General features: G+C 41.1%; 1 protein-coding gene across 1 annotated transcript in view; it reads right to left on the reverse strand.

Annotated features, from left to right (window-relative positions):
• Positions 1-25133, reverse strand: part of CYBB (cytochrome b-245 beta chain) — a 35984-nt gene extending 10851 nt beyond the window's left edge. The window contains exons 1-8 of the mRNA XM_067722838.1: positions 24951-25133; positions 22679-22774; positions 20944-21054; positions 11661-11745; positions 10849-10994; positions 8050-8240; positions 4377-4506; positions 2166-2258 (exon numbers count right to left, since the gene is read on the reverse strand). Coding sequence (XP_067578939.1) covers positions 2166-2258; positions 4377-4506; positions 8050-8240; positions 10849-10994; positions 11661-11745; positions 20944-21054; positions 22679-22774; positions 24951-24995 — 897 coding nt within the window. The 5' untranslated portion in view covers positions 24996-25133. The remainder of the gene's footprint in view (positions 1-2165; positions 2259-4376; positions 4507-8049; positions 8241-10848; positions 10995-11660; positions 11746-20943; positions 21055-22678; positions 22775-24950) is intronic.
• Positions 25134-25397: the final 264 nt, after the last annotated feature.

Here is a 25397-nt window from a genome sequence, read left to right on the forward strand (position 1 = left end):
TCCATGCATTGTTTTTACATTTCTCCCTACCTGGGGAATACACCATCCATCTCTCCCAAAGCCAGGCCCCACCCGCCTGTTGCCATCCTCCTTCTCCGTGTACCTGAATGTTCATAACAGCTTTGTTTACAATAGCCAAAAAATTGGAAGCACTCCAAATGTCCATCAACTGGTAAGTTGGTAAATAACAAAATGATTTCATTGTAATATACAAAGTAATATGTTTCTTTGATGATTCCTGAGATCCTAGAGGGACTTTATATGTGCAACTGAAAACAAACCAAGGGACATCAAAGGAAAGAAAAATCAATAGAAACAAAATAGCAGATTCCTAATGTTGACTGATATACACGAGCTTTTCTTTTCACCCGTGAGGAGTAGGACAATAGGAAATCCTTTTAAGAAAAATTGCCAAGCATTTCTAAAACTTGTGATTCAAACTTAAGTTATATGACAAGGCTGTAACCAACTTCCCTTCATCACTGAAATAAGGAGGTGGAGAGCTTCATTTTGAAACAGAAAATAAAAATGGATGAAAATGAGTTTGAAAATTATGTTGCTCATGTTGCAATTTTGTGTGGTGAGAATGAGTTCCACCATATTGCAATTTTGCTACCACAGGGAACATCGGGATAGAAGGGAATAAAATGCACTAGTGGACAGCGTTGTCACCAGAATACTTTTGGATAGTACCTTGTTTCTTATGTGTGTTTACATGAGAAGAAAATGAATACTTATTTTCTTCACAGGCAAACAAGTTTGCCTTAGAAATAGGCTTAGAGGAAATACTTGTCTGGTTAGTTCATTCTAGTCTAGTACGGGAAATTTTGTGGTGGTTCTTTTTGCTGATCTGTGGGCTTTTTCTCATAGTACAATATAAATATCATAAAAGGAGAACTGTTGTGGCTTCCTATATTTCAAGGTTTCCAATGTCAGCTGGACTAACTTTACTATGACCTTCCATAGATGCCAAGAAAGAAGAGCTAGGGTGGTGGAGTGGAAGATTTTTTGTGTTTTGCAAAAGCAACCCATGGTAAGCTTTTGGTAAATACTTTCTGAACTGAACTGAATTAAATTTTATTTGATAAAAATAGTCCTGTCTGATGTTTCCTGAAACTATAATAAGGCAATTCCGTTTCTATTTATTTAGTTGGATATTTATTTATTTAATGATAAGAAGCAGCATAGACGTGTGGGGAAAAACCACTATATACTTGAAGTTAGCGGATTCAATTCTAAATGCAGTTTAGTTATTAGCTCATTTGAGACTTTGAGTACATTAACTCTGATACTCTGTGACTGTATACAAAGCACAGAGACCCGCCCTTGGTTCCCTGGTTCTTTTGGCATCTGAATATTTTAAGGCTCAGTGCATGACCTTTTGAACTCACCTCTTTTGCTTCTTTACTCTTTTTTTTTTTTTTTTTTTTTTGCGGTACGCGGGCCTCTCACTGTTGCGGCCTCTCCCGTTGAGGAGCACAGGCTCCGGACGCGCAGGCTCAGTGGCCACGGCTCACGGGCCCAGCCGCTCCGCGGCGTGTGGGATCCTCCCGGACCGGGGCACGAACCCGCGTCCCCTGCATCGTCAGGCGGACCCTCAACCACTGTGCCACCAGGGAAGCCCTGCTTCTTTACTCTTAACTAATCACATCATCTCTCTATGCTCCTCCCCTCTACATACACACACACACACACACACACACACACACACACACACACACACACAGGGATTCATTTACACAAAACATTTGGGTTCACTTTTCAACAGAAAATGTTAACTTCTAGTCTCCCCAATTAAAAGGCCCAATCGGCTTCCCTGGTGGCGCAGTGGTTGAGAGTCCTCCTGCTGATGCAGGGGACACGGGTTCGTGCCCCGGTCCGGGAAGATCCCACATGCCGTGGAGCGGCTGGGCCCGTGAGCCATGGCCGCTGGGCCTGCGCATCCGGAGCCTGTGCTCCGCAACGGGAGAGGCCGCGACAGTGAGAGGCCCGCGTACCGCAAAAAAAAATAGGTACATTGAAACAAACTGTAGGTCATCTCTCTGCCCTAAGTTTAATCAAAATAAACTGAGTAAAAGTGAGATCTGACAATGATATAGAGAACTTGGATAGACTTGTCCATGATATAGTTAGATAGTATTAGTAATTCCTAACCCAGCCAATACCTTGGTGATGACCACCTTCTGTTGAGATCGCCAAAACCGTACCAACCTCTCACAGAGATACAGGAACATGGGACCCACTATCCATTTCCAAGTCTGTAATCAGAGCAAACAATGAAAAAAGGATGTGTTAAGGGGCGGTACTTGATAAAAGATTCATGGGGACAAAACATTTTAGAAGTTCACCTTTTTTGGTTTGTTTAAATATTCCATGATAGACTAGTAAATTTCTTCTAAAATATCTAAAGTTAAAATAAATTTTTGAGCCAGTAAAAATGAACATTCTCCTTGCCCACATTGGGGAACTATATCTACAGTATGGAACTTTCCCAAGAGGAACTGCCCACAAGAATGGGATTTCCTCCTATTGTCGCAATAGGAGTTGCAATAACCCTACAGCAGAGTAAGGTTGGTTTCAGAATTAACATTTCTCTAAAGGATAGCATTTCAACAACATCATATTTTTAATGCAACGTTGCAATTACTTTCTCTTGGTCACGTAGCCAAAGCTTCATTCTTTGCAACATGAGAAATTCCACACTAGAATTTAGCTCTTCCTCCAATATCCTGGCAAGTTCTAGGAGCTATGCAATGTACTTTCTCTAGGGTGCTCTCTTGTCAGAATCTGCAGTGTTTCAGAACACTGGAATTACCCCGTGGCACTACTGGCTATACAAAACCATTTAGGCCAAACAGATCCATCCTGGGATTCAGTCAGTTAGGTTCCTAGATGAGTATCTGAAGTAGCAAAGAATTTTAGAAGTCGATATCATCTAAAATACAACATTCCAGAAGGGATTCCAAGAGGGGAAAAAAATCCCAGAGTGCTTCCCATAGTCTCGCCTATGATCTTTCTATGAAAAATTTTAAGAAAGTTATTGTTGGAAGTTGAGAGCACCCAAATGTCCCTATCTCCAGCCTAAGTTGAAGAATATCTGCCCGGAAGTCATAAATGCTCTGCTACTGGCCTTCATTTTCATGGGACAGTTTTTTCAAACGGTCTAGCATCATCCATCTATGTCCTGGCTGCCACCTGGGGCCCCATTGAATGGAGCCAGGTCTTGGACATCACTTCTAATCTCCCCAGAAACCCAGGAGCTCCTCTGAGGTAGATGCCTGTGAAGGTAGCAGCGCTCTGACTTAGCTGTCTTCAAGGAAATGTGCCTTCCCCAGCTCATAAGAGGACCTGCAATAGAGTTCCCTTTTAATCCTTTCTATTGATGTCTGCATGTAGTGGGGGTAGTTCACTGATGTGTCTGCTTGCTTTCATTAATGAGCAAGGATGCTGAAAGATGTTGAGTCTGCAGACAGCATGCTGTTTCTAGAGGAAGAGTACTCCTATATTATGAGAGTCAGAAAAAAGGAAGGAGAAAATGGGATGGGAAATTTGCCTTTATATTATACTGTGCTTAAGGACAAAATAATCATCCTGTTCAGAAGCCCTGTACAAAAGTTGATTTTTGCTTAGTTTTATACCAATGGCTAGCATAATAACCAATAAAGTATATTGCTTGCCAATGGGGGAAAAGGTATGAAGATCACATCGTCCACTGCTCACTCATGGAACGGAGATATTGAGAATAAACAAAACGGAGTTCTTCAGAGCTCCCAACAAAAGGTAAATATTTCAGCATCTTTTCCCTTGGTCATCCTTGCCACACTCCTGCTCTACCATGAAGTGCCGATGGCATGACCCTGGCTCTGCAGCCTCCTTTATGCCTCATAGACGGGACCTCCTGATACCTAATGGCAGCCCTATGTGCCACCTCACAAATTTCCTTCCCAGCTCTGAAAGCTGTATAGAAAGTCCTACTTCCTGGAATCTGAAGAGGCTCCTGCCTCCTTATAAATCGTAATCTGAGCTTTCCAACTCGGCTCAGGATGGAATCCCTCTGAAAGTCATTAACTGGTATTATTGTGGCCATCACAACCAGAAGAGAAGAGGTAGAACTTCTTGAACCCAAAAGCACTTTAAAAAACAATACTTTTCCAAGTTTTATATCAGGATGTTCATAACAGACTAATGTAAAGCTTACTTTTCAAGAACTAATTCTAGACAATAAGCATAGCAGAAAAACACTGGATACTTATAACATCCTAGCAGTTCCGTGACATTCATAACGGACAACTCTATGACATTTGTATCTCTTTCTTAGACACAGTTTGAAGATTGTTGGTAATGAAACTATAATAGCTACAATGAATTGTACATACCATAGGAGGGTTCCCAGAGAACTCTGGGATTGGGCAGTCCTTTATTTTTCCCCATTGTGAGATGTTTTGATAACATTCTCTTGGCTTGTGTTTCGACAAACTCTCTGCGGTCTGCCCACGTACAATTCGCCTGAGGAGGAAATGTAAGTCCAGACCATTTAGAAACAAGAGATTAAATTCTTAGTTTTCTGAGATTCTGACATATTTTTATTAGTATTCTCATATGGTTCCTATACTTTTCACTTAAAAGTAATACTTCTTGCCCCCTCCAAATAGATTAGAGGAAGGGAAAGAAAATTCATGATCTTTAGCAATAGAAAAAAAAAAATGGGGACTTCCCTGGCGATCCAGTGGTTAAGATTCCACGCTTCCACTGCAGGGGTTGTGGGTTTGATCCCTGGTCGGGGAACTGAGATCCCACATCCCACATGCCCTGCAATGTAGCCAAAAAAAAAAGAAAAAGAAAAAAAATATGTACAGTGGCACAAAGGATATTTATATGTAACATTATAGAGGGTAAGTTTTGGATCATCAGTACATGTTTTCTGAAAGGCAACATTTGTGCTTCTGTTTCAAGTATTATTCTCATTTATAAACAAACAAATAAAAAGAGAAAAACTGCAAATCCAACAGAGCAACCGCGGGCCCATACAGTACCATTGTGCAAATTAGAACAAGATGCCCCCTCTTTGAGGACAGCTCTAGAGGCAAGAGCTTGGCCAGCAGAGCATGGGCTAATTTCTTTCCCCTTGGCCAGGCACCCTTATGTAGTTGACAACCCATACAACCATATACAGTAGCCCTGAGGCTTAGTACAAATCTTTTATTTGTTGTTTCAAAATTGTCTAAATTCAACCAAAACGTTGAAATCCACTCAAGACGACTTAATTTTGTAGAGATTATGCCATTCTCACAGACATCAATGCTGCTGGTGTGTCCCTTGAAGTGCTCGGAGCCCATTCACTTCAATTCAATAAATATTAATTGAGCAACTACTAAAACATAAGACAATGCAGGTTGAGTGGGAACAGAGGGAGGGAGGCACAAAGTTAAGTCATGTCCCTGACCTGAAGGAACATAAATGACAAGGTCTTCAGAATATATAATAAGAAGAGACACAGAAGGCCCTTTGCTTGGGGGACCTAAAAGTTTGTTTGGGGGACCTAAAATTTATTATGCCAGTTGGTATATTCAGAGGATGTTTTAATTCAAGGTCATTAACCATCGCTTTCTATCCCTAGGTCTTGGGGAAGAGAATTACCATGTATTGAGCATCTATCACATGCCAAGCCTGGGAAAGCCACTGTACACAAATTATTTCAGGTAATTCTCATAACAGGCCTGAAATGTAAGTATTAGTACTCTCATTTTATGTATGAGGACACCAAGGCTTAGAGAGACCAAGTAACTAGAAGCAGAATGATTTGGTGAAAGCAATTCTGGACCCAAGCCAGACAGCCTTGGTTTCACATCCCGCGTCCACCCCTTGCTAATTTGGTGGCCTTAGGCAAGTTATTTAACTTCTTTTGAGCCTCAGTTTCTTCAGCTATAAGATAGGTATAAGTGCCTCATTAAAAGTTCGTTTTAGTAATCAACTGGCATGATGCATATAAAACGCCAGACACAAAGTCAGCGTCCAACAAATGATAACTATTAAAGTTCTTAATGTTCAAGTTTACTTGGGGAGTAAGTGATAGAAAAAAAATCGGATTTTCTCCTTCTCTTCTCAATGCCATGACCGGAAGTCAGTTTTAATCCCAGTTCAGCTGCTACCTAGCCAGGAGACCGAGCAACCAGCCCACCAGCATAAGTAGCAGATTCTCCTCAGATGGAGAACGGGGTACATATATCTCCTCTGCCGGCTCCAGAGGAAAATACATATCTATGAAACTATACAAACGTAAAGTGGTGGAATTACTAAGCTAGAGAGGGGAAGAAATTCAGTTTTGTTTTTTTTTCTCTAGGATTTTCTGAAACAGCTGGATGATGACCGAGTCCCATTTAAAGATACTCAAATGCTTTTAGGAGAGTTAAGAGAGTCTTTGTCTACACAGATTTTTCAGTGCTTAGAAAGAGATGACCAGGCGTCAGGGTCAGCAAGTTGATCAAGAATGCACTTGAGGACAGGGAACAATATTCAGTATCCTGTACTAACCTATAATGGAAAAGAATATGAAAAAGAATGGATATGTATAACTGAGTCACTTTGCTGTACACCTGAAACTAACATAACATTGTACATCAACTATACTTCAATAAAATAAATTTAAAAAAAGAATGCACATGAGGGGTTGCCACAGGCTGCTTCTCTCCACTCTTCCCCTTTTTAGGTCTCAGCCACTTCCAGGCTGACTTGACTCAGACCAGAGTCATTGAGCCTTGACACCTACTTCCTCCACCCTTAGTTATCTGGAGCCCCATACCCACCGGGGAACTTCCCAGGTCTGCTTTTTGCGTGCAGGTGGGAGGATCAGCTAGTGTGAAAGAGTAGAAAAAGGAAGCCTGGTATGAAAGAAGGGTCCCAATAAGGCAAACTCTCCCAGCCACACATCCAGGCACCGTGTGTCTCTATGAGAGCATTCATCATGGCCTGCCTTAGCCCATCCAGTCTCCAACCCCAGCTATGCCACGGATAAACTGGTAGTGGCTTGGCTACACACTTTACCTTTTTTGGTCTGTTTCCTTGTCTACAATTTCCCCTGGAAATGGGGATAGTAAGGGCATCTCTACCTTTTGGAGATTAAAAGAAACATTTCATGTCTGTAACAAATGCTCAGTAGAAGCTAGCTTTCCCCATTATTATGTTAGGATGCTTGAAGGCAATAACCGTGTATTTCTCCTTCTAGTATTCCCCACAGTGCTTGAGATAGGTCCTCATACACAGTAGGCAATCAGTGAATGATTGGCTTGAATCAAAACTCATTGAACGGGGACTTCCCTGGAGGCTCAGTGGATAAGAATCTGCCTGCCAATTCAGGGGACACGGGTTCGAGCCCTGGTCCAGGAAGATCCCACATGCCGTGGAGCAACTAAGCCCGTGTACCACAACTACTGAGCTTGCGCTCTAGAGCCCGCGAGCCACAACTACTGAAGCCCTGAGCCCTACAGCCCGTGCTCCACAACGAGAGAAGCCACCGACTGCAATGAGAAGCCCGCACACTGCAAGGAAGAGTCGCTCCCGCTCGCCACAACTAGAGAAAGCCCACGAGCAGCAACGAAGACCCAACATAGCCAAAAATAAATAAAATTAAACAAACAAAAAAACTCATTGAATGACAGCAAACCTTTCACCTGATTAATCATTAACCTCTCTGGTTTGGGAGCTTGTCTAATTTTCTAGGGATTAAGCCACAGGAAACATCATTGGAGACATCCAAGACCCTGCCAGCACTCTCAGCGTGCTTTCTATATGCTTGCAAAGATATTCAAAACTTTGGTGTATTTTTCCAGCTTGCTATAAATAACCGCACTATGAATAGTTATGAGTCGGGTACCAGAAACTAAAGTGGTGCTGAGTGGTTTCTATCAAAGTGACTTCTGTTTTCCCCTCATATTCCCTCAGCAGACAGGCTAAGGTCACACAAAGACAGGGAGGTCACTGTGCCTCTAACAGAGCATCACATCTGGAAACTGAGGGACATAAAATACTTGGTCTTGGAGTTTAAATACTCACTCAGCTCCATGGATGGCGAGACCAATGAAGAAGATCACAAAGAGATGGTGTGTGTACCAAAACACTTCAAAGTAAGACCTCCTGATGGTTTTGGTGGAGGAGGTGATAATTAATATGAGGCAGAGTGTGATGACAACTCCAGTGATGCCTGCCAACCGAGTCACAGCCACGTACAGGCCTCCTTCAGGATTCTGTAAAACACACACACACACATTATTTGTAGGCTCTCAAAAGCAGGGCTACCTATTTATAAAGTGTCCAGTGAATAAGGCAATAGGCATTTTCATCCCCCCTTTAGATTAGCCTAACCATCCCCCCAACAGAGTGGTATAGAATTGGAATAGATATTTCCAAATTTAAAAAAGTCTTACATCTTCTTTACCCATTCATCCGATGATGGACACTTAGGTTGTTTCCATCTCCGTATATACAATGGAATATTACTCAGCCATAAAAAGAAACGAAATTGAGCTATTTGTAATGAGGTGGATAGACCTAGAGTCTGTCATACAGAGTGAAGTAAGTCAGAAAGAGAAAGACACATACCGTATGCTAACACATATATATGGAATTTAAGAAAAAAAATAATGTCATGAAGAGCCTAGGGGTAAGACAGGAATAAAGACACAAACCTACTAGAGAATGGACTTGAGGATATGGGGAGGGGGAAGGGTAAGCTGTGACAAAGCGAGAGAGAGGCATGGACATATATACACTACAAAATGTAAGGTAGATAGCTAGTGGGAAGCAGCCGCATAGCACAGGGAGATCAGCTCGGTGCTTTGTGACCGCCTGGACGGGTGGGATAGGGAGGGTGGGAGGGAGGGAGACGCAAAAGGGAGGAGATATGGGGATATATGTATATGTATAGCTGATTCACTTTGTTATAAAGCAGAAACTAACACACCACTGCAAAGCAATTATACTCCAATAAAGATGTTAAAAAAAAAAAGTCTTACATGGTTGAGGTATCATAGGAAATATCAGTTGATACACAGAAAGAGTTCTAAGGGAGCATCAAATAAAGTATCAACTATATGTCCTAAAAGGCTCTGAAGCTCTTTCTCCCTTTGATTTGAAAAGTGTCATAGTGCTTAGTTTGTAAATGTATTCTGTGCATGCCTAACATCTTAGGCTGCGTTCCTCCGAAGCAGATCCTGAGATGAGGATTTAGAAAGAATGTGCTCCAGAAGAAGCTGGTAAGGGGATGGTTAATAGGATAGGAAAGAGGAACAAGCCAGGTAAGAGGACGATCTCGGGCCAAATCTTCAGCCTGATGCTGCAGGGGAACTGTGGAGGGTAAATTACACCTTAGAGTTTATCCTGACTCAAGGCAAGGAAGCTGGGTTTTCATGGCCTGCACCCATCAGTTATTGGTTAAGAGCAGCTCAGCGAGATAGCTATCCAGGCCCTTTCAGATATGGGCAAAGGGACTTTGGGCAAAGGGACTCCAGTAGCCCCAGGGCAGTCCTTTGAGGAGCAAAAGCAAATAGAGGAAATTGAAAGTGAAAGCACACAGAAGGGTAGGGGAGCGCAGACATAGTAAAAGTGATCTGAAGAGATCTGGGCACAGCACTGCAGTGTCAGCTCACTCGATATGTTCACACTGCCACCCTTACGTATCATTGTACAATGAACAAGTAAAAGAAAAATTATCCAAGACATTATAGAAAAATAATTTCTATTTTATTTGATGTGGTTTAATTCTGTCCCTAGATAGACCAGGCACACTTTTTTATATCAGCCTGAGGACAATTATTTCTACAAAATCATGGAACTTTTCTTGTAATCTATTCTAAACAGACAAGGAAACATGTTTGGAATTCGGTGTATAGTGAGTGATGTGATTTGGCTATCCTCCCAAACCACTGGGCACATGAAGATGACTTAGAGCTTCTCCCTCTGAGTGTAGAAAGCCTCAGCAGCTGCTGGAAGGGAAAAAGTCCTTGCCTGACGATTCCCCAGATGGCTGCCCCTGGAGCAATTAGCAGACACAGGCCACCTCTCAGATGTTGTAGGCAAGAAAGAGGAAATGCACTGCTGACAGATGTCAGCTGGTGGCTGACCTGGTATTAACACCTCAGCCAGAGGGTTCCCTATTTCACATAAACAAGTTCATAGAACACCAACATCAGACAAGGTCATTCTGTCACTGTGATGGACTGACACAAAAACGAGACCACTCTGAAATCTTATCTGAGCCAAGACAAAAACATGGGTGACTGCTGCTTCTTGACCTATTACAGATTTAACCCCATTCTTCTGCCTCCTAGAAAAAAAATTATTAAGATACCCAACGCTGGAACTGTCCCCAATTCCTGACCATGCCTGATCCAGAGGAAATGCTTGCTTCCTGAAACCCCTCCTGAATCATCTAACACAAGTCCCACAGCAAGCCCTTCTCAACACCCTCCTGAGATGCCCCCAACTTCCTCATAGTGTGAGGTCTCTTTGCTGCAGTAAGTAATAAACCCAACTTTGTTTGACTAGACTATGTTCCTGGCTTTCTTTGACTGTTGGGCATTGCCATGGATAAGCCTGTGTTACGCCAGGCTCCACGTATACACATTCTGATAGGTGACTTTAAGAAACTGGAGAACATCTAGTGACCCTCTACATATGGGATCAGGAGTGTGGGAGATATTTTCTCTGTGGCCACATTCTTAGAACCTACAGAATTGTCCCTCTGATAGTCAACTTTTGTCATTGTTCTGATCAAGTAGAATTCTTCACTCGCTGAAATCTAATCCTCAGTTTTAATGTCTACAGAACATCTGAATCAGGAAATAAGAGGCTTACCTTAATTCTCTGTCGAGCAAAATTGAGGTAAGTTTCACCAGGCTTATCTCCAATGTCAGAGAGTGCTATTGAATAAGGGTCAGAATTGTTGACTCGGGCATTGACACACCACTCCACATTAAATAGGTGTGCAATGGTGTGAATCGCTGAAGAGGGCACAGAAGAGAAACAAAGAGGGTGAAGTGTGTGTACAATTTTATTTGTAGCTGGGTTTCTGGCTGCAGCCCCTGACTCTACGGTAAGTTAGTGGAGATCTGATAAGGATCCCTTCTTACACCACCACCACCCCCTTAATAATTATAATAATAACACAAAATATACATAAACACATGAATACTATCATATATACATATGTATATATATATATAAACAATAATAAAAAGAAAGTGTTTAGCTAATAAAGGCTATCTTAAGAAACTCCCAACTTATGGGCTATGGCCTTTGTAGGATTATTGCAAGAAATCCATGAATTACATGTACAACCAAGTATTTAAAAGATGAATGAATAAAAGCTCTCATATGTGGACTAACAAACAATTTTGATGTTAAAAAGTGTATAAAAGGGTGAATACACTGGGATTTTATCAGAAGAGTCTAAGGGGAAAAAGTTTTAAGACCTGAAGGAATAAATCCTAGTGTTGGGATAGCAGAAAGAGGGGTGAATATTTTTTCATAGAACTCATTCAAAAAGTACACATCCAATCACCACCTAATCTACCTGCAAAGGCTGATCCCTTATTTTAAAAATATCTTAGAGGGAACACTCTGGTTCCAAGTTTCCTTTGCAATCTCAAATATCTTAATGAACATACCAGTGTGAAGTGCAATCATCCATGCCACCATTTTATGAAAGGTGAGGTTCCTGTCCAGCTGTCTTCGAATTCTTGTTGAGCAGCACTTTGGATTAAAGGGAAAAGAATGAAATCGTAATTGTTAACAAGAAAGTTTTCTCTGTGCCAGGCATTAGACACATATCATCTCATTTAATTCTTATGACCACCCTAAAAACTACATCATTCTACCCATTTGACAGATGAGAACACTGAGGCTCAGATAGATGTAGTCATCTTCCCAAGGTCAAACAGCCAATAAGTGGCATGGCTGGCTTAACCAATGTTTTAGGTTCTCGTACTATTAACATAAAAAGCCTCTCATGGAATCCATTGCTTAATTGTATAAAATATGAATTTGGACAGAAAACATCTAACTACATAGTTTCTAGTTCAGATTAATTTATTTAATAACGAGGGGATATAGAAATTTTAAAAGGACAGGGCTGCCCTCAAAGACCTGAAAGTCCATGGGGATACAGACAAGTGAACAGTTCTAGAACAAGTGAATAGTTTTAGAAGAGCACCCTTCCAGGACATAGACACTATGAGAGGAGAAAAAAAGTGTCCACCTGCATATGTTGATAGAGACAACATAACAAGGGAGATCATTAACAAAATAATCATAGCAAAAATTATAATAGTACTTACAAAGAACTTGTGCAAGGAGCTGCTTTAAGTGTTTTTTTTTTTATTGTTTTTAAAATTTTTGACCGCACTGTGCAGCACGCAGGATCTTAGTTCCCTGACCAGGGATCGGACCTGTACCCCCTGCAGTGGAAGTGCAGAGTCTTAACCACTGGACCGCCAGGGAAGTCCCTAGGAGTTGCTTTAAGTGTTTTACATGCATCGACTCATTTCATTCTTACATTAATCCTATGTGGGAGGTACCACTATTATCACCACATGACAGATGAGGAAACAAAGGCATAGAGAAGTTACCTTCCCTTAGGTTGCATAGTTAATAAGTGACAGAGCTGAGGTCTAAACCCAGGCTCTCTGATGCCAGAGATATCAACATTCTGATATTTCATACCTTTTATGATTACCTTGGCATTAAAATGGCATTTTGGTCAACTGGTTAGTGTAATTGTCCTACCGACATATGTTAGAAGATGTGGGTTTGAATCTGGATTCATGTCAATTCCCAAAGTAGAGGAAAAAAACAAAACAAAACCTGGTTTCTGGTTGAATCAGACAGAGCTTTGTTCTCTGAAAAGTGGTCAAGTGCTCGCTCTGGATGCTTTGTTTCCAAGGCTAGATGTACTGCCATAGAGATTCAGAAAACTTCTAAGGAGAACAGAGTGAAGTGCAAAAAACCCCCAAAACAAAACAAAAAGCTCAGGTATTTTAAACACCTGGTTCCAAACATTCAATTTCAATATACGGGTGTTAAATATTTGGCTTATTTATTTTTAATAAAATGTTCTGGTTTTATAGAAAAATAGAATTGCATAGAAAATTGTGCTTACTCCACTACCTCTGAGTTAGCTACATCTAGGGAGGGCAGGCTGTTTGGATCATGAAAGCAGGTTCCTGGAACTGCAGAAATACCAGTAAGGAAGACACTGAAGACTTCAGAGAAAGGAAAAAACATTTAGGCTTTATTGAGTGACTTCTGTGAGCCAGGCAGTTTACCCATAATCATTGCCTCATTTAATGTAACCAGATAAGTATTACTGTCCTTATTTTACAGATAACAAAACTAAAGCTAACTCTCACATTGGCTGGGATCCAGGACGATTTGTCTTTAAGGTTCATTCCCTTTTCCATCAAACCAAATGTAAAGATACAGTCACTATTATTCTACATGTCTAAAAACCAAGACAAGAAGTTAAGTGAAAGTACTCTATCTGGAAAGTGAGGTTAGAGGGAGTAAGTTTGGGAAGGGAAGGAAACCAATAAAGGGTGTATTAGCACATCAACTACCACTACCATATCTTATCAGCGGGCTCTCTGATCAGGGAACTCTGGGAGACTGTGTAGGATACGCCCCCAGAGGTTTGTTACCTGAGGGGTTAGGAAACTTGGGTAGTCTCTACCAACTCCTATCCATCATGGGCTGAGGGCTCTTCCCAGGGCATCAACTCCCTGGCATTTCCAGCTTGTCCCAGGAGAGGGCTGAAAGAAAATCCTCAGGCAGAGAATGACCTGAGCTGGCAGAAGACAGCTGCCCCATGTACTGGAACTGACAGTGCAGAGGGAATACGGGTGGAACCCTACCAGCAGCAGCTACAACAACCTGTTCACCGGTGACTCAGGCTCTCAAAATAAGGGTTTCCTGGTTGAAATCACTTCTTTTACACTTCTGTGGGTGAAGAATTGACTGTCCTGTTTTCTTTTATAGCCTCATTGTCTTTTGTGTTTATTTCAAGCGCCGTACATTGTTTTACTCCTTTGTAGTTTTTACAGTGTTAAGGAAATATCTTTTTCCTGTTTCCTGATTGCTAGGTTCCTCCACAGCTTCGTAGAGTCCTTGTGGTAGGCAGAATTGTAAGATGTTCCCCAATGACCTTATATAATCTCCTCCCCTTGAGTGTGGGTGAGACCTGACCTATAACTATGATAGGATGACACTCCTGTGATTTCGTTACCTTATATGGAAAAAGGGATTTTGCAGAGGTAATTAAAATCCCAAACTGACCTTAAGAGAGAGATGATCTGGGTGGGCCTGACCCAATCACACGAGCCCTTTAAATCTGAGTCTAACAGTCAGAAATCTTAGGTGCAAGAAGTATTTGATACGCTGCTGCCGGCTTGAAGATGGAAGGGGCCACATGGCAAGGAATACACCTCGGATCTGAGAGCAGCCCCAGAGTAACTGTCAGCAGGAGACAGGGACCTTAGTCCTGCAGCTGCCAGGGACTGGATTTTGCCAACAAGAATGAGCTTGGAAGATTTTACCCAGAGTCTGCATATGAGTATTCAGCCCAGTTGACGCCTTGATGTCAGCTTTGTGACACCCTGAGCAAGCAGGATGCTGGACTTCTGCACAGCTGTGAACTAGTAAACGGGAGTTGCTTTAAGCCTCTAAGTTTGTGGAAATTTGTTACACAGAAGTAGATCATTTAATACAGTCCTCATTGGAGTGATAGATGCAATTGGAGTCCCAAGAATGAGAGAATGGGAATTAGTAGGGTCAGAAAGCAATTTGCCATCAGATATATCTGTGCTGGACCCCAGCCCTACCACCTAGCTGTGTGACATTGAACAATATGCTCAGTTTCCAGCTTTCTCACCTATATATTTATCATAATTATTCCCTTGTAGGTCTGTTTCATAGATTCATTGAGAGGTATTTAATAAACACTCGCTTTTTTTTTGGTATCGTTATTTAACTTTTCAGCTAGTATGGCATGGCTCCCCAGCTAGAGGGTAAGCATCCTGTGTGCAGAGCAATATATCATGTATTTTTAACAATCCTTACATAACTATTTGGTTAAATGACATTTTCACTGTCCTAGAACCCAAGACAATTATTCTAAACCTATAGAGATGTATTTGCCCACATATCTATACATGCCAAACGATTTTCTTTTCTACTTCCAGACAAATTGTTTTGAAACTTTTGGGGGAAAAGATACTTGCTCCTGCATGCTGAATTTGAAGAAAAGGAATGTGGTTTCCTCATGGTCTCTACACTGTCTCCATAGTTCTACCCTTATCATCATCAACATGGATCATCAAAAATATGAAACAATAGATTTCAATGTCTCTTATCAGCTTGAGCAACAAACTGTTAGAGAAAAGTTAACTGAGTGCCAGAAAAATGGAGAGATGTGCTTGGGAAACACAAGGTCCATTCAGTAATAGTCTGATCTTAATAGGTGGTTTAAAAAATGCTATTTAGTATGAAATACATACATTTTATTAGAAGAAAAAACGGAGACTCTTAGTCACTAATGAGTTAGTAGAACTAACTAAGGTCCTACCAGGGCACCAATCCCTCATTTTTCCAAGCCACCCTCTATAGTGTGGTCAGGAATGGCAAACACATCCAAAGAGAAGCCGTAAGCCATGATTATACAGGGCTTCCAGATATAATTTCCTCATCATTTCCTGACAAGGTGGCAAGATGGCTGGGTGGGGTAGAAAGGAGGGCTTTGCTGCCTGTGACTGCCCAGGGCTTTTTTCTCCCTCCCTACCATGCAGAAACCATTTTTATGCTTTTGAGTCACTTGTGAATTACCGCCAGCCACCTACCAATTACCCAAGCTGCCATCATGCACAACAGCTTCCTCACCGAACAACTGTTCTTCTTTTTGCCATTGACTTCTAAAGGGAAGTTCCTCTGTTACTGTCAACTAGAGCCTTGCCCAATCTCAATAAGCTAACATTCAAGTGCAAGGGAGATTATTGAGTTATCTCGGCAGCTTGCTATGCTCGATTCAAATTGTGAGAGCAAAAAAATTCAAAGCATTGAGAAATGGAACAAAGAAGTGCATATTTAATGGGGCAAAACATTAGCTTCTGTAACATGAGTGTTATGGAAACTTTAAAGTTCTATTTTATGTACACCTGGTCTCGCCACAGGTGCCATGAATGAATTTGAATTAGATATTTATATGCAGTTTGAGAGAAATTGCAAAAGCCAGCCTTGAATCTACAGAACTCAGGCAAAGAAACTGACAGTAATGTTGAAACCTGGTGGCAGTAGAATATGTGATAAATACGAAGAACACCACTGGATTTGTACAGCACTGCCTATAATTTTGAAATTACATGTTTATCTTCTATCTCTTCCATAAAACTCTAAGCTCCCTGAGCTCATGGCTCATCCATGTCTTACTCTCTACTCACTCTACGTCCGCTGTGCTTAGCATATAGTTGGCACTCAACAAATATTTGTTAACTGACAACTCATTAGTTGACAGGCTTAGTCCATTAACACACTTTTAGAATATCATTCATATTCATTCTTACACTTGCATTATCTCACCTGCTTTTTAGCTAAAAACAACAACAAAAAGAAAAACAACAACTATGAGACAGGAAGTCCAAGAGCCTTGCCCTGGACCACATGGTCAGATATAGAGCTATATCGAGGGCCTCTGACCCCCAGGCTATATAAGGTTAGAGAAAAGAGCTCACTCTCTTGCCTTCCTGTTTCTTTCTGATCTTCAGACTAGAACTTCCATCCAAGTTGAGGTTATTAAGGCTTCTTTGGGGACTTCTGTATGCTGAGTCCCACCATTCCCCATTTCCCTCGACAGAGCAGGCTCAGAGTCTTTACCCCTAGTTTTCCTGGGGTGGGCCAACCCTGTGGTTTTCTTTCTTTCTCCAGTTCTGTGACTGTTAAGTTTGCATAAAGGCCTACTAATAAATCCTTGAAGTTACAACACCCCTGTCACTTCTAGCCTAGGTTATTCAGCCTGCCCAAATATTCATATATACATGATGGCCTTTCTAAGACCGTAGGACCACCACAAGAGAGTTTTTTTTGTTTTTTGTTTTTTGTTGTTTTTGCGGTACGCGGGCCTCTCACTGTTGTGGCCTCTCCCGTTGCGGAGCACAGGCTCTGGACGCGCAGGCTCAGTGGCCATGGCTCACGGGCCCAGCCACAAGAGAGTTTTGAGTTTAGGTGGCATGCAGGAAAGTGAAGAGGCTCTGGAGGCACAAGCACCTGGGCTGGAATCCCAACACTCCCAATGAATTTCATCCCCACCTCACTGGTCTGACATGCAGATTTCACGAGGTGAGGTCCAGGAAGACTCAATAAGTGGCAGGTGTTATAATTTCCAACATTAGTCACAGCATGTGTACTCATTTTAATCCCAATCAGAATAGAAGGTTCTTTGCCCAGTTAACATTTCAGATTGGGAAATCTGGAGGAGGGACACACCCCATCTGTAAAAGAATCTTACTTGCTGCTAATTTTTAAAAATATTTTCTTTGACATACAGGTCTCTCTGGTTACAGAGTTGAGTGTCTCTGCAATTTGAAGAGCAGCCTCATTTCACCCTGTCTTTAGAGACTCTCATGAGGATCTTCCCTCCTTTTAGGCCACAGGAAGCCTAAAAGTGGCCATTACAACATGTGCCACTCATGGGGCATGGCCACGCAATGGCATCGCAATTTGGGCCTGTGGGGTAACAAGGATTTCTTAACAGGCTGTCCTGGCGAAAACACTGCCTGTTTCTCAGGGTTTACTTCCTCTAAATAGAAAGTATTTGAACAGGGGGTGGGGGGAGAATAAAAAAACTACAGTCCCCGAACTTCATTTAGCAAATGTTCATTGGGCACCTGCAATATACCAGATGTTGTACTTTACAGGTGGTTCATCAATAAAACTTTGCAATTACCCTATGATCCAGCAATCCCACTCCTGGGCATATATCCGGACAAAACTCTAATTCAAAAAGATACATGCACCCCAATGTTCATAGCAGCACTATTCACAAGAGCCAAGACATGGAAACAACCTAAATGTCCATCAAAAGATGAATGGATAAAGAAGATGTGGTACATATATACGATGGAATACTACTCAGCCATAAAAAGAATGAAATAATGCCATTTCCAGCAACATGGATGGACCCAGAGATGATCATACTAAGTGAAGTAAGTCAGAAATAAAGACAAATACCATAGGATATAACTTATATGTGGAATCTGAAATATGACACAGCTGAACCTATCTACGAAGCACAAACAGACTCACAGAGAGAACAGACCTGTGGTTGCCAAGGGGGAGCGGTGTGGGGGAGTTTGGGGTTAGTAGATGCAAACTATTACATATACAATGGATGAACAACAAGGTCCTACTGTATAGCACAGGAAACTATATTCAATGTCCTGTGATAAATTGTAATGGAAAAGAATATAAAAAGAATGTATATATATGAATAACTGAGTCAATTTGGTGTACAGCATAAATTAACACAACATTGTAAATCAACTATACTTCAATTTAAAAAAAAGAAAACTTTTCAATCAAATGGAATTCTACCTCTGTGGTTTCTTAGGTTAAAAAGATGATTTTGGAAATCCTTGTAATCAATGTCTACTGTTAGTTGTAGCCTGCTAACCCTATATTAGTAAATCAAGTATTGTATATTCTCAAAGAAAAAGAATCTCCTTAGGATCAATGTGAATTTAGTAAGACTAGAGAAAATGAGGCAGAGCTCAAGGCAAGTTTTGTTATTGGCAGTTTAGATCACTTTCCTTCACACACTTAGTCTTCGATTACCAATTAAGTATTAACATCTCAGCTATACATTTAAGGTCCTAGTTTACCAGCAAAGCTCCAGCCTGACCTCAGACACCTACCCTTTAAAATCCCTACACTCCCATCAAAGTAGATTGCTTGCTTCTCTCCACTATAAATGACCTCTACTTAATAGGTAATTTTTTTAAAAGCTAGTTAATATAAAAAGAACATCTTATTAAAAGGAAAAAGAGAGGCTACTAGTCACTAATGGGCAGTGGAATGGGTCCCACCAGGGTATCAGTCCCTAACTTTGGAAGAGCTGCCCTCTATGGTGTGGTCAGGAATGGCAAACACATCCAAAGAGAAGCCACAAGTCATGATCACACAGGACTTTCAAGGATATGATTTCCTCACCATTCCCTGTGCTTTTGCCCATACCGTTTTCTCCATGTAGAATGTCTTTCTCTCTCCTTTACATCTCGTACAGGCTTATTTTATCCTTATATGCCCATATCTGATGCCACCTTCTCTAAGAAGACTTTTTCCATCCCCTGCGCCACCTGATATAATTTCCCCCTCCTTTGATGGATTCCCTGTGGCTCCTTATTTGTAACATTTTGTGGGACCCATCATATTTTGCTTTGTATCGTATTAATTTGAGTACATGTGCAGATTCCAAGTTCCTCTTTTCTCATCTTTGTATAACAATATCAATAAGAAATTCGTATACCATTTTATAGATTACAAAAGCTCTTCCTACATAATCATTTTTTTCTTCTAGCATAGTATATTAGGGGCTCTCTGGATTGTTGAAGTGAGGGTGAAAGACCCCGGGCATTTAGAAAGCTCTGAACTCCTCAATTCCATGGACATAACACCTGTCACATTCATTACATAGTGACTCATAGCTCATTGATCCCATCTTCTTTGGATATTATCCACAAAAGAGATTTTCTCTGACTTAAAAATTTTGAGAAACATGGCACTGTGAGATTAATTCCCAAATTTCACGTCAGTCTCATAAATCTCTGCTTATATACATATACATATGTCATATGATGTATGTCTGTGTGCGTACATGCATATGTACTTTATTGCTATTGTTGAGGTATATGTTGATTGGTTGTTGTTTACTTTTTGTTTGTTTGTTTTTAATGTCTGTTCCAGGTTAAATGGCTATCCCAAGGAGCTCCACCAACAAATAATATAAAAATAAACTAGAGAATCAAGCATTGCTTGGCTTGTGAATATTGTACAGAGGTTGGAATCCTCACAAACTCTTGGTTTGCTTTCCCTATTGGTGCAGCCACTATGGAGAACAGTATGGAGGTTCCTTAAAAAACTAAAAATAGAACTACCATATGACCCAGCAATCCCACCACTGGATATATACCCTGAGAAAACCATAATTCAAAAAGAGTCATGTACCACAATGTTCATTGCAGCTCTATTTACAATAGCCAGGACATGGAAGCAACCTACGTGTCCATCAACAGATGAATGGATAAAGAAGATGTGGCACATACATACAATGGAATATTACTCAGCCATAAAAGGAAACGAAATTAAGTTATCTGTAGTGAGGTGGATGGACCCAGAGTCTGTCATACAGAGTGAAGTAAGTCAGAAAGAGAAAGACAAATACCGTATGCTAACACATATATATAGAATCTAAGGGGAAAAAATGGTTCTGAAGAACATAGGGGTGAGACAGGAATAAAGACACAGACCTACCAGAGAATGGACTTGAGGACATGGGGAGGGGGAAGGGTAAGCTGGGATGAAGTGAGAGAGTGGCATGGACATATATACACTACCAAATGTAAAGTAGATAGCTAGTGGGAAGCAGCCACATAGCACAGGGAGATCAGCTCGGTGCTTTGTGACCACCTGGACGGGTGGGATAGGGAGGGTGGGAGGGAGACGCAAAAGGGAGGAGATATGGGGATATATGTATATGTATAGCTGATTCACTTTGTTATAAAGCAGAAACTAACACACCACTGCAAAGCAATTATACTCCAATAAAGATGTTAAAAAAAGTGGGGGGCGGCATTGAGCTTGATGGCCTTCGAAATTCTGAGGAACTCAAACTTTGTAAATGTTGGTTCTTACCGCACTGGAACCCCTGAGGGAAGACAGTAGATTTCGACAGACTGGCAGTAGAATCAGCATGCAGTTGAAATTCAGGCAGGCTGCAGGGGCCCTGGCCAGTGCCAGCGCTGACTGGAAAAGGCAGGATAAGAAGCAGGGTGACTCTTGTGCGCCCAGGACACCGCCCGCCCCACTTGCCTACACCCACTCCCCCAGGCTTCCCAGCATGAGGCCCACACTCCAGAGATATCAAGTTATAGGGGCTTCCCTGGTGGCACAGTGGTTGAGAGTCCGCCTGCCGATGCAGGGGACCTGGGTTCGTGCCCCGGTCCGGGAAGATCCCACATGCCGCAGAGCGGCTGCGCTCGTGAGCCATGGCCGCTGAGCCTGCGCATCCGGAGCCTGTGCTCCGCAACGGGATAGGTCGCAACACTGAGAGGCCCGCGTACCGCAAAAAAAAAAAAAAAAAAAAAAAAAAGAGATATCAAGTTATCTGGGAAGGAAGGTCCTTTAGAGCCAGGGCTCTTCTTCATCATAAATGAATAAAATGTTGGGGTGGGGAGCAAGGGCCAGATTAAAATAAATATTATGAATATTTTCAAACATAAAGAGAATTTGAAATAATTTCACAATGAATACCTGTTGATTCATCTCCAAGATTCTACCTTTTACATTTTACAGTGGTTGCTTTAGCACATGTCTATTCACCTCTCCATCCATCTACCCATCCCTCTATCCATCCATCAATGCATCTTATTTTTGATGTATTTCCAAGTAAGTTGCAGATATCAGTTTACTTCCTCCTAAATATTTAAGCATGCATATCATTAACTAGAGTTCAGTATAGAAATTAGGTCTTTGTAAAGAAGATTTTCTTAGCACATAGACTAACCTCAACAGTAACTAAGTTCGTACGGTATAATTGTTCTTTGTAATGCCTAAAGAAGTTGCATATTTTGGAGGAGGAAAATGCAAAGGGAAATCATCCTTTTCAGCATCAACCTGAATAAGTTAACAACAATTATAATAATGTAGTGTAATTATATGTTATAATTATTTATGCATATGATGTATAATACATATTATAATTAGTATTATTAAGTAATGGTTTCAGTATGATGTAACAAATGATATCCTCTGGGGGCAGCCGTAATTGTACTTATTTTCTTATTTTCATTTATGATGAAGAAGAGCCCTGTCAGTTCAAGGAAACTGAGAATGTTATTGGACCCAAGAAAAGTCAGGGGCCTTTGCTCTGCCAGTCGAGTCAAAGAACGTGATCTTTGGGCAGGTTCCTCAAAGCCTCCATATGTAGGGAGAGGCTTATTTCCTGAAGAGTATTTCATAACATGTCATTAGGAGCAGGGTTTTTCATGCACAAAAGTTAATAGGAATCGGATGATTTAGAGAATATAGGAAGTCCCACTTGTGCCACCTGTGTCACCCCTGGATCGATCTTTGCAACCTGCCCATCCATTCCGGAGTCAGTATTAGATTTCTCCTTCAATCTAACGGTAGCACAGTAGTTCTTGGGAGGGGAAGGATGCTGCTGGGACCCTCTGCCACACTTCTGTCTGTCCCACACTGGAAGGCCTAAAGACTCTTGCCCAGGGGGTTGCAATGGAGGGAGTGAGGCCGATGGTGCTCTTTGGGTTGGTCAGAATATTTCTTTAAAATGTTAAAAGGAATAGGAACAAGAATCTCTGATTAGACATGGGAGCCAGTCAATACTGAGGGAGATGGAACTTCTACTTACCCCAAGAAGTTTTCGAGTGTAGAAGAACTTATCTGGAATATCATAAACCCGGTAGTACCAGACAAAGAGGAAGACGTTCATCCCCAGCCATACCAGCTGCACAAACAGAAGTGGTTGCGTGAAGTTGTCATGTTTCAACAGGTAGATTTCACAGCAGTTTAGAGTCAGACCAAGGTCAGGACTTCCCCAAGTACAGCCTTTGATTAAGGTGGTTACAAAGCCAGCTCCTTCCTGCAAGAGTATCACTACACTTCTCTGTAAGTAACCTTTCCTCCCTGTGTTGTCCCCCGTGATTGTTATACTACTTGGGCCGTATGCCGAGTTATTATCTATCTCCCCTCCTTTCTTTCTCCTCCTTTTAGATTGATAGATGACAGCAGGTGACTCTTCTTACAAAGAGAAGGGAAAGGAATCTGTTCCTATACTGTCCTCTGCACCAGCAGGACTTTGTGTTTGATTCTCACAGGTGTGATTACCTCTCTCCGCCACACAGCATCCCGCCCCAGCTAGTGGAGGTCTCATCAGCTAAAATGACAAGGCTTTAATTCTACTTGATAAGTTTTGCTTCACTTTTTAATTTTTTTTTTTTTTTTTTTTGCGATACGCGGGCTTCTCACTGTCATGGCCTCTCCCGTTGCGGAGCACAGGCTCCGGACGCACAGGCTCAGCGGCCATGGCTCACGGGCCCAGCCGCTCTGCGGCATGTGGGATCTTCCCGGACCGCGGCACAAACCCGTGTCCCCTGCATCGGCAGGCGGACTCTCAACCACTGCGCCACCAGGGAAGCCCTGCTTCACTTTTGAAAGAGGGACTATTCAGCATCAATGAGGGAATGAGAGGCATGGGATTTTTTTTTTTTTTAAGGGAGATCCTTCTAGATTGTGACTGCTCATTTCATCCCAAGCACTGATTGCATCAAACGATGACTCTACCCAGTCCTCCACCTTCAGCTCCACAGTAGCAATCTGTTCTTAACTGTGCTTTGAGGCTATTTGATGTCCTTCGATGCTTGAGAAGAGTCTCTCTTTATAAAGAAGAAGGTACTAAAACCACTTCTCCATTTCCTAACCTTGTCATTTTTACTCTTGCCTTCCAAGCTGTGGGTTCACTTTCAAGTACATGAGTGTATAATTTAGACAGAGGTCACTTCCCTGGGAAAACTGTGGTAAGAGCTAAAAGTGTTTATACTTGAACTTATTTTTTAAAGGAGTAATCTGTTCTTCAAATGGGGATAAGAAATCAACTTAACAGCTTGGAGTCCTCAGAACAATTCTGTATTGCATTAGAGTGTTGATTTGGCTTAATTTTTTTTTAAATGACAAAATATTTGTGATTTTTATTTTATCTGTGCCACTCATTTCTCTCTACCTCTACAGCTCAAAGAGTCATATTTACTTCATGATAAATTCTTTCAAAAAATTCATACATAAGTGTTCTTTTTAACATCTGGGTAATACTTTAGTTGGCTATTTGGAAAAGCTACTTATAAATCACATTTCTATCTTCCCAATTGTCTGTGATTGCTTTGCTGAGACCACCATCTTAAAAAAATAGTTGATCTATGTTATGTTAAAAACTAAAGAAATCATCATGTCTGTTCGAAAATTAGCCATATCTTTACTTACAAAAATTGTTTCTCAAGACAGACTATATTGATTTATATACAGCTAAATATAATATATATCATATATACGCTATAAATATGTGTCTAGATAGTTTTTTTTTCAATTCCCTTCCCTTAAATTTTTCAAAACCTCACAAATAACTAAAGTTTACCTCAGAGAAAAGAAGACACTTTTTTAAAAAAGAAAATTGAGAACTTCAATTATTTTTGGTGTAATTACTGAAATAAAGGCCAATTTCCCACACATGAGCCAGTCTTGCATTTGTTAATTGGAAAACTGTATAAAATTTCAATTGCCCATTTTTAGGTGGTATAAATACATTAAAAGTAGAGAAATTTGCCTCTGAGTAAACAAGGATCATTAGCATGAAATGTCTCCTACTCCCACTGTGAAACGCTGGCTAATTTATTACTCCTAAAAACTCCAGAAATAAACTAGGTGAAGTGAGTCCCCAGATACATTCTTTCCATGAATAAGTTTGGAAGAATGGACTCACTCTGCTTACAGATGGATGCATGTTCACATAATAAATCAGTTTCAACACAATTTCTCAAACAAAACAAACAAAAAAGCTTTGCTCTATTTTCATTTCCAAGAGAACCCAAACAAGTCGGAGAATTTTTCATTTCATTCTCATGGGTACTTACAATGACGAAGATGGACAGGCCCTCATTCACAAACAAGTTCCCCATGGTGGCGGAGGTTCAGTGCCTTGAGCGTGCGCCTTTCTTCTCTGCTATGCTTCTTCCTCCCATGAGGAAATGAAAACAGCAGCCTTGGGGCAATCTGTTTCCTTTTCTATGATCAGAAATTAGCTAATCATTGGTCAACTGAAAAGCTTGTCTCCATAACAAATTTAAATCTTTAACCACAAAAAAATGACAGAAAAAAAGTCTACAATGATCCAATCACAACTAAACATAGTGTGAAATGAAACTAATTTCTACAACTGAGAGGCAAATAACAGTACAATTCATGGTGTTTTACACTGTGAATTAATTTTTGGACTGATCAGTTATCAAGTGTCAATTTTTAAAAAGTCACCCAACTAGTCATGACTTTGGGCTAGGTAAAAAACATTAAATAGATGTGGT

The sequence above is a fragment of the Pseudorca crassidens genome, chromosome X (genome assembly GCF_039906515.1).
Source record: "Pseudorca crassidens isolate mPseCra1 chromosome X, mPseCra1.hap1, whole genome shotgun sequence".
Taxonomy (NCBI): domain Eukaryota; kingdom Metazoa; phylum Chordata; class Mammalia; order Artiodactyla; family Delphinidae; genus Pseudorca; species Pseudorca crassidens.